Below are 9,256 nucleotides of genomic sequence, written 5' to 3'. Positions count from 1 at the left end.
CCCGCGGACCGTTCCCTATGGAAGCCGCTTGTTATCAGGGCCTCGATCCCGGCCTCCGGGGCTCCCCGGCCTCCACCCCCTCCCCCCTCCAGCCGGTCCGGGAGGGGGGAGGCGGCCCCGGCAGGGCCGGGAAGGAGCACATGGCCGGGCAGGCCTGAGAGCCGTGGGATGTGGCAACTTGTCGGCCGGGGCGGCGGGAGCGGGGAGAGCTCCTGCCCCGGCCCGGCTGCCAAAGCCACAGACCTCCCCGCGGCAGCGCGGGGCGGGACCACCCGTCACTCGGTGGAAACTGGAGCTCCCTGGTTAGCAGCTCCCTCCTGGAAACTGGTTCCCATCCCTCTCCCCTTCGGCCGGAGCATGCAACCGGAGCCGCACGAGACTCGGCCCACGCCCTGCTGGCTCGGGGCTCTCACCGAGCCTCTTAAAGCACTCCGCGGCCTTTTCCTCTCCCGCTCCCGGAGGGGCAAACTGAGGCCCGGAGCAGGCCCAGGCCCAGTGGGGTGGAGGGAAGATGCCCTGGATTTTGAGGCAGAGGGTTCGAAGTCAACCCTGCTGCTCCCTGTGTGGTCCCCTTCTCCCGAGACTCAGTTTCCTTCTCTGTAAGTTGCCTTGGGTGGGCTCTACAAGCCTTTCCGGCTGGGAGTCTGTGGCAGACATGGCAGAAAGTGTCTCCCTTTTGTGCTTCTCTCTTCAGCACTCAGCACAGTTCCAAGCACCCAGTAGGTACTTAAAACACTTTTTAAAAATTAGATGCTGGATCTCCAAGCACAGCGTCAGCTTCGCCAGGACAGGACCGGCTTATCCCTGTGTCCCCACTGCCCAGTGTAGGCGTAACAAAACCGTGTTGGACCAGCCAGCCTTTGACCAGGGTTGGAGCCGCCCTCACCACTCTCCATTAGCCCCGATTCCAGAGGCCAACCGGACTGCCCTTAGATTCTCCCCACAGCCCTTTGAGCTAGGGTGGGACTTTGAGTAAGTCCCCTCCCCTATCGGGACCTCAGTTTCCTCACTTATACAGTGAGAAAGTTTGGGCTAGCCCGTTTCAAGGCTAACATCCATTCAGTCAATCTCCACACATGTATTAAGCGCTTACTGTATACCAGGTGCAGGAACTCCAAAGGCACATGATTGTAGAGTCCCTGCCCTCGAGGAGCTTACAGTCTGGGTCTAGCCGGTCTCCGCCATTAACTTGGGGTGTGACTGTGGGCAAGCATCTTCCCCCTCCCTGAGCCTCGGTCTCCTGGTCTGTAAAATTGAGAGGCTGGGCTAGGTGGTCTAGGAGGTCCCTCCCCTCGGCCCTGTCTGTTCCTTAAGATCCCAGTCGAAGGATTTCCTTCTTAGGGGAGCCCCAAATTCCGGGGCTGTCGCCCAGGGCAGGAGCCGGAGCCGGGAGACGTGGCCGGGACTGGAACCTCTGACCCGGAGCCCGCCGGGCTGGTAACCTTTCAGCCGGCCCTCCACACCTAGCCGGGCCATCGCCGGTCTCCCTGGGCGACAGCACCCTCCTGCCAAGGGCTGGCACCGGCTGGCAGTCAAGTGTCAGATTCCCCAGCGTTCGAAACCGCGGCGCCCGAGGGGGGTCCCGCCGGATCCTTGCGCTAGCGGCCTGCCCCGCCCGCAGGGATGGGGGAGGGGCGGACTCCATCCCCTCCCCTCCCCCCTAGACCCACCAGCCTGGCCCGTCCCCCGACCCCATCCCCTTCCCTCTCAGGTGAGTGGGAAAGTTTTTCCCAACGTCCCCGGCTTTTTGGGGACCGGGGCCCGGTTTGGAAAGAAACCTTCCCCCCGCCCAAAGGGCCCGGAAAAAGGCCCCGCGGGGGGAGGGGACCCATTCAATTTCCCCAAAAACTTAAAAGGGAAAGAAAAAAAAGGCCCCCCCCCCCGCTCCCCCTCCCCCCCCCTTTTCCCCCCATTTCTTTTCCCCTAGACACCTCCCCCCGTTTTCCCTTTTGGTGGAAATTTTTTCCGTTTTAAAAAGGCCCGTTTAAAACCCACCTCCGCCGACTGAATTTCGCAAACCCCCAAATAAACCCATCTATGGTCCCCCGACTTAAAGGGGAAAAAGGTCTTCCCGGTCCCCACCCCCCCGGGCCCCCCACCCCGGGCTTCTCCCTCCTCACGGGGGGGAAAAAAAGGGGAAAAGGGGGAAAAGAGGGGGGAAAAAAAGGGAAAAAAAGGGAACCCCCCCCAGACAAAAACCCCCCCCCAATTCCCGGCCCGGCGGGCCCCCAAAACCCAGCCGGGCCCGGCGGGGCGGAGGGGCCGGGGCCGGGCTCCCGGGCCCGGGCCCTCCCCGGGCTCCTGGGCCCCCGGGGGCCCCGGGAGGAGGGGGAGGCCCCCCTGGCCCCCCGCCGGCCCCAGGCGAGGGCCGCGCCGGGGGCCCCGGCCCCCCGGGCCCCCCCCCCTTTGGCGCCTTCTCCGGCCCCCCACCCCGGGGCCCCTTTCCCCCCCCCTTCCCCCCCCCCCCCCCTTCCCTTCCCCCCCCCCCGTTCCCCTCTCCGCTCCCCCCGCTCCCTTCCTCCCTCCCTCCTTCCCTCCCCCCGTTTTTTTCTCCTTTTTTTTTTCTTAATTTTTTTTTTTTTCTTTTTTTTTTTTTTTTTTTTTTTTTTTTTTTTTTTCCCTTTCCCCCCTTTTTTTTTCTTTTTTTTTTCTTTTTTTTTTCCGCTGTTTTTTTCCTTCTTGTTTTTTTCTTTTCTTCCCTTTTTTTTCCTTCCCCATTTCCTTTTTAATTTCCTTCCTCCTTTTTTTTCCTTCTCTTTTCCCCTTTTCCCTTCTTTTTCTTTTTAAATTTCCTTTTCTCGTCCCCCTCCCCTTCCCCTCCCGGGCCAGGCCCCCTTCCCCCTCCTCCCCTTCCTTTCCCCGGCCCCCAAAACGTTTCCCCCCCTCCTCCCCCCTCCGGCCCTTCCTGGGGGGGGCCCAGAAGGCAGGGCCCTTTTTGCCCTGGGGGGTGGGGAAACCGGGTGGTTGGTTTTGGGGGGGGTTGGTTTAAAAAACCGGTTTTTTTTTTTGGGGGGGGGGTGGAAAAACAAGGGGGTTTTGGAGAGAAATTAAAAATCCCATTTGGGGAGGGAAATTTCCCCCCTTTCCCAAAACCGTTTCCCAATTTTTAAACCCAGGCCCCTGGGAATAAAATTTTTAAAAAAAGGGGAAAATTAAATCGTTTTTTAAAAAACCCCAAAAAAACCCCCCCCCCCTTTCCTCCCCCCCCCGGGAGGGGAACGGGGGGGGTGGTTTTTAAAAAGAAAGGGGCCCCAGTTCTGCTCCTTTCTACCTTTCTGGGTCTCAGTTTCCCTCTGGTTGGGCCGGAGTCCCCTGGGGGCCCTTGTGGGTTCCGGCCCGCGCTGCTTTCGGGACTGGGGGGAGGAGCTGGTCGGTCCGATTTTCCTTGAGGAACTCTACAGCCCTCGGGCAAGCAGGGGGGCGGGCAAGGGGGGAGGGGCGGGCAGGCAGGGGGGCGGGCCCGCTCAGCCCTGAGCTTGTAACCCCGAGCCTGGGCTGGCGCCCCCGCCCCCCTGCACTTGTCTCATCCCCTGGGCCGAACGAAGTTTGGCTAATCGGGACGGCCCCGGGGAGAGGGGGCGGGGGTCCAGGAACCGGCGGGGGCAGCGGGGTGAGGGCGGGGGGGGGGGGGGGGGGGGGGGGGGGGGGGGGGGGGGGGGAGGCCATGTGGGCCAGCTCTCCGGCAGCCGGACGGCCACAGCCCCAGCGCTTCCGCGGACAGGTCCCAACAGCCCTCACGCTTACCTTTCTCCGCGCTGCCTCCTCCACACCTCGACTTCCTGCAACCTTTCCCTTTCATTCTTGCAACATTTCCTCCACCTCCTCCCTGCTGCCCTTCCCTCTGCTCCCCCACCCGAGGGACCCTCGGAGTCCCAGCCCAGTCCCCCACCCCGCCCCCACTCCAGCCCCCCCCCCCAGGTCAGGACGAGCCTGGGGACCTAGGGAATGGTCCCCCCCCCACACACACACACCTGGGGAATGTGGGACAGAGGAAAGAGGGCAGCATTTTATTAGCGGAAACTTGCTTTGCGAACTTCCCGGCTGGGAGATCTGGCCAAGGCTTCTCGGCCTCAGTTTCCTCCCTGGAACCGGAGGATTTGGGGTCCGAACCAGCTCTGACTTCTCTCACTGGAGGGCGTGGGGAGAAGGGAAAGCTAGACTTGGGGACTCCCTGTGGGAAGGGGGGGAGGGGGTGAAGCTGTGAGGACCCAGGCAGAGAGAATTAACCCCTGAGAATGGGAGCTGGCCCCAGGTGCCAGACACATGGGAGGCCGTTGATTGATGGATTAAGAGACTCAGAACCTAAAGACAGGCCCCAGAATAAGGGGAACATAAGTCAGAAATAGGGAATTGGAGAAATCATGGGGTTCAATCTACCCATTTTACAGATTAAGGCAAAGAAAAGTTAAATGACCTCTTTGAGATCACGGAACTGGGCTTCTAACTGAGGTCATGGGACTTCAGCCCCAGAGACCTCTCCTCCACACCATGCCGGCTTCGTGGGGAACAGAGCTAGAGAGTTAGGCATGAGGGACACGGGAGCCGTCATGATGATGCTGAATTGCATTTTAGGGCTTGGAAACATTCTCCAAATATGATTTCATTGGATCCTCAGGCCCACGTGATCAGCAGGGACTCTTGTATCCCATTTCTACACTGAGGTTCAGCACTTTGCCTAGGAAGTGTCTGAAGCAGGATTTGAACCCGGCTCTTCTTGATTCCCCCCCCCCCCCCCGCTTCTTTCTGCCCATAGGGGAGGGGGCAGGTTAGAGGGACAGAGGGAATTCGGAGCAGGGGCGATGGGTGGCTAAGCTCAGGAGACCCCCATGGGCTGGGGGCCGAGAATCCGGGATAATCCAGAGCCTGCCTCCCCAGAAGACTTTTCTGCCCAGAGGTGGTTGGGTTCTGGCCATTGGGCAGCCCTCTGCCTTCTGCCCAAGATCAGCCTCTGGCAACGGGGGGACAAAGCTCTCACACTCCCCTCCCCTTTGTCTCTTCCTCCCTGCCTCAGTTTCCCTGGTCCTGGGACGGTAGTAATAGGAGCTTACACATCCCTATGGTCGTGAAGTTTGTAAGATACTTCTCATTTGACCCTCACTGTAACCCTGTGAGGTACTTTATACCCATTTTCCAGGTGCCCAGAGAGGTCCCACAGCCAGTCAGTGTCTGAGATCATCCAGAGGTAGAGAGGGACAGAGAAGTGTGGTGCAGTCTCTGGAGCACATGGGTCCCTAGTTCAAATCCTCCTCCTGAGCCTGCTTCCCTAGCTGACTCTGGAAAAGTCACCTAATTTCTTTGACCTCAGTTTACTCCTTTGTAAAATGAGGAACATAACTAGGTCCTGGAGGTCCCTTCCAGCCTCTAACTTGATGGCTTCTAAGCGCCTTTGTTTTTAAACCCGGGATCCCAGGAATAGAGGAAGGAGAGGGACAGAAAGGGGAAGAGCTGGAGGGGAATGAGAAGGACGGAGACAGAGAAGCAGGAGGCGGAGAGCGTTGCCCCCATCCTAGCCGGGCTCGGGGACCCCGACGGACGGGCCGGCGCCTTCCTCGCCCGAGCCCCCGTGCTCCCCTCTGCGGATGAGGTCGGGGACTCTGGTCCGGCCTCTGTCCCGGGCCTTCCGGCCTTCAGCCCTCTAGGAGCGAGCGCGACGGTCTCCCCGAGACTGGCCGGGAGCCCCCCGTCTGGCTCCGTCTTCCCCAGCCCCACTGACCCGAAGGTTGAGCCTGGAGCCCTCCCACTCATAGACCCCTCCCCACCTGTTTCCAGGAGTCATGCCTCTGCTGCTGGTTCTGCACTGGAAACATGGGGCCGGGAGCCCCCTACCCATCACCCCCGATGATCCCAAATGCGAAATGCGCCACCAGTGCCCAGGCAACCTCACGTTCCAGATCCGGAACCAGCTGAATCAGCTCAATAGCAGCGCCCCGGAGCTCTTCACCTATTATGTGAGTGACCCCGTCCGTCCTCCCTGCCCCAGCCCCAGCGGGGCTTCCTCCTCTCAGCCGGGCCAGGAAGTCGCTCCATCTGCCAGCGAGTCCCCACCCAGGGGGGTGACCTAGATACCCGATGGGGGAAGGAAAGGCAGCCTCGGCCTGGGCCGGGCCACATTGCAGCTCCCCCCCCCCCCAAACGTTTCTCATGTACCTGCCTTAGGCCACGAGACTGGTATGTGGGTAGGAAAGGGATCAACATAGCGGCTGGAGAGGATGTTAGAGGGACTGCCCTGAGGGGGAGGCTGGAGTCAGGCGGAAGCTGGAGGACTCTGCAAGGGGAGGCTTCCCGATGGGAGCGGAGAAGAGACAGAGGGAAAGGGAGGGAGACAGAAACAGGGACAGGCAGAGAGCCACAGACACAGAATCCTCCGTCCTTCCAGCTGGTGTCACTTTTAGAACTTTAGATCCAGGTCATTTTACAGATGGAGAAACTGAGACCCAGACCAAAGAAAGCCCTTGCCCCAAATCATATAGGAGGTAGCTCATAAAATCACGGGCTGACCCAGAGCTCACGGCTGCCAAGTCCGAGCAATTAACCCAAAAGCACTCCTCTGGCCTCTGCTTGAAGACTTTCAATGGCAGGGAGCTCACTACCTTCCCAAGCAGCCCATTCTATGGAGAGACAGCTCTCATTGCTAGGAAAGATTTCCTGACATGGAAATGTCCCTTCCTCCTCTTGCTCCTGCCCTATGGCAAGAACAAGCTGACGCTCAGACCAGGTATGGCGTCTCCTAGCCTGGGACTCTCCACCCAAGGCCGGCTGTCTCCCTGGAGGTCTCCCAGTAGAGGCCGGACGTCCAGTGGTCGGGGGCGTTGGACTCTCTGGCCTCTGAGACCCCTTTGAGGGCTAAGATTCTGTGACCCTGGATCCCTAGTAGACTTCCTGCTCTGCCAAGAGAGATGGAGAATAACAGAGATAAGTGAGAGACCAAGTGAGATAGAGACCCTGGTCTGTGGGAGCTGCATGGGAGAGAGACTGGGGGAAGGAACTGTGCAAAGGGAACATGAGCGCTTATGGGTGTGAGTTTGTGTGCATGAGTGTGTGTATGTGTGTGTGTGCACTCGTGCCAGGTGTGAATGCTAGGCCTCCAAGAGACTTGTGTGGCCATCAACTGGTCCAAAGCTATGATATGCTTGATGGGGAAACTGAGGCCCAGAGGTGAGAGGTGACACCCTGAGGAGCTGGGCTGGGGACCGAGGGCCTTTTATTCCCAGGCCAGAGGCTGGTTAGCAAAACCTGGGAAATGCCCTGTCTCAGAGAATGTTTTTAAATGCGTGAAACCCAGAGACATGTGAAGGAGAAGGTCCGGTCTGTGGAAACCCAGTGCTTAAAACTGCCAAAAAGGGTCGCGGACCTCACTTGGGATGGGATCTGAAAGGTGCCTCCGAGCTTCAGCAGTCTTTGCCCCAGAGCCTTCTCCCACATCTGACGCCCTGGGTTCCAAGCTCCTTAGCTCCTTCTCTCCTCCGACGTTCTCTCTCTCCTAAAGCGTCCCCCCGCTCCGAGGTTCTCTGAGACGAGGAATAGCTGGACCGTGGTCCCCTGCAGTCCGTTGTCTTCCCTCCCGGGGCCGTGGTCTCTGTTCTTGTCCCAGATCACTCCTTGCTTGCAGTTTCCAGGGTCGGCAAAGACCTCCCGCCCCAGCCTCCACGCCGCGCCCCTTGTTGCCCACCGTTGGTTAATCCTTGCATTCTTTTCTGCTTTCCAGTACAAGGCTCAGGGGGATCCGTTCCAGACCAACCTCGACAAGCTGTGCAACCCCAACGTGACGGACTTCCCGCCCTTCCACGCCAATGGCACGGACAAGGAAAAGCTGGTGGAGCTATACCGGATCATAGCCTACCTCAACGCCTCACTGGGCAACATCACGCGGGACCAGAAGGCCCTCAACCCCGGCGCGCTGCCCCTGCTCAGCCGGCTGAACACGACCACGGCCATCATGAGGGGCCTGCTCAACAACCTCACCTGCCGCCTGTGCAGAAAGTACCACGTGGCTCACGTCTCGGTCTCCTACGGCCCAGACACCGCCAACAAGGACACCTTCCAGAAGAAGAAGCTGGGCTGCCATTTGTTGGGGAAATACAAGCAGGTCATTTCTCAGGTGGCCCAGGCCTTCTAGACACCCACAGCTCAAGGTGTCGCCTCGACTGGTGGGGGAGTCTCGAGCATCTCAGCCGGACTTGGGAGCGGTCTCCAGCCGTGGCTCCGGGCCTGAGGAGGCCCAAGGGTGGCTCAGACCAGGGGAGAGCGGGACTCGAGATCGCAAGCTTGGTCTGAGGCACTCGTCGGCGGGCCTCGGGGTCCCTTGAGGGGTCTGCAGGTCGGACCCCCCTGGGCCTGGCCAAGCCTGGGCTGAAGGGTGGGAGTGAGACCCCAGACTCCAGAGGAGGGGGTAGGTGAGATGCCAAACCCCCCGCCCGTGGATCCCAAGTGATGGACAGGGAGGCCCGTGTCAGCTGGGCTGGGGCTTCGGTTGGTGCAAGTTAAAAATGGAATCTCTGTGGGAAAGCGGGAGGCTCTGGTGCTGGGGGGCTGGCGGCACCCACAAGGACCATCCGTGGCCCTCCCGGGGCTGCGGGAGAGAGAAGGAAGGCACAGGAGGTCCTTGGAGTCACAGAGGAGCAGAGGACTTGGATGAAGGAAAGCACGATGGATTCAGCACCTCCCTCCTCACCCTGGGACTCCCAAGGGCCGGGGAGGGGGGAGCTGGCCCATCTCCTGTCCCGGGAGTGAAGGGACGAGGGTCCCGTGGTTTTCAGCGACGATTGGGAGACTTGGGGGCTTGAAGGGAGTGTGGTCCGGTGGATAGAGCACAAGATTTGGAGAGTTCGGTAACCTGGGTTCAGATTTGCCCCTGCTGACTAGCAGGCTGGGGACGCTTCTCCAAGGAGACCTTAAGCTCAGTCCCTTCATCCCTCTGGGCCTCAGTTTCCCAGTCTGTGAGATGAGCTCGCTGGTTGAACCAGCCGACCTCTGAGGTCGCTTCTGGGTCTTGACCTGGGATCCTAAGGATGGTCAGGTGAGGAAAAGTAATCCAGAGTCCATGCAGGCCTGGGAAGGGAGAAGTCCCTGGGCAGCGGGGCCCCCGAGGATGGGAAAGAGAGCCGGAGCGGGCTGGGGGATGGGCTGGGGGCGGGACAGGTCAGCAGAGCAAGGGAGAGGATCACAAGCTCAGTGGGGGAAATTTGGCCAGGCCGCATCTGAGATCCAGCCCGGCCAAAGGCCCGCAGTGTCTAACCCGGGGTGATTGTCTATTTAT

At 60.1% G+C, this 9,256-nt stretch overlaps 1 protein-coding gene across 1 annotated transcript; it reads left to right on the top strand.

Annotated features, from left to right (window-relative positions):
• The first annotated feature begins 4,756 nt into the window (after nucleotides 1–4,756).
• Nucleotides 4,757–8,197, top strand: LIF (LIF interleukin 6 family cytokine). Its single transcript, XM_031948895.1, has 2 exons — nucleotides 4,757–5,948; nucleotides 7,706–8,197. Exons 1-2 carry the CDS (start codon nucleotides 5,775–5,777, stop codon nucleotides 8,114–8,116), a joined length of 585 nt encoding a protein of 194 aa, XP_031804755.1. The 5' UTR covers nucleotides 4,757–5,774; the 3' UTR covers nucleotides 8,117–8,197.
• The last annotated feature ends 1,059 nt before the right edge of the window (nucleotides 8,198–9,256 follow it).

Source organism: Sarcophilus harrisii, chromosome 1, assembly GCF_902635505.1.
Source record: "Sarcophilus harrisii chromosome 1, mSarHar1.11, whole genome shotgun sequence".
NCBI classification, from domain to species: Eukaryota; Metazoa; Chordata; class Mammalia; order Dasyuromorphia; family Dasyuridae; genus Sarcophilus; species Sarcophilus harrisii.
Note: the sequence above shows the minus strand (reverse complement) of the source record. Positions and strands in the feature narration are given on the sequence as shown.

Bases quoted from the DNA above. Each gene is read 5' to 3' on its own strand.
- LIF (XM_031948895.1), top strand. From the start codon at position 5,775: ATGCCTCTGCTGCTGGTTCTGCACTGGAAACATGGGGCCGGGAGCCCC. The intron at 5,949-7,705 runs GTGAGTGACCCC...TCTGCTTTCCAG, and splicing joins CGGAGCTCTTCACCTATTAT to TACAAGGCTCAGGGGGATCC.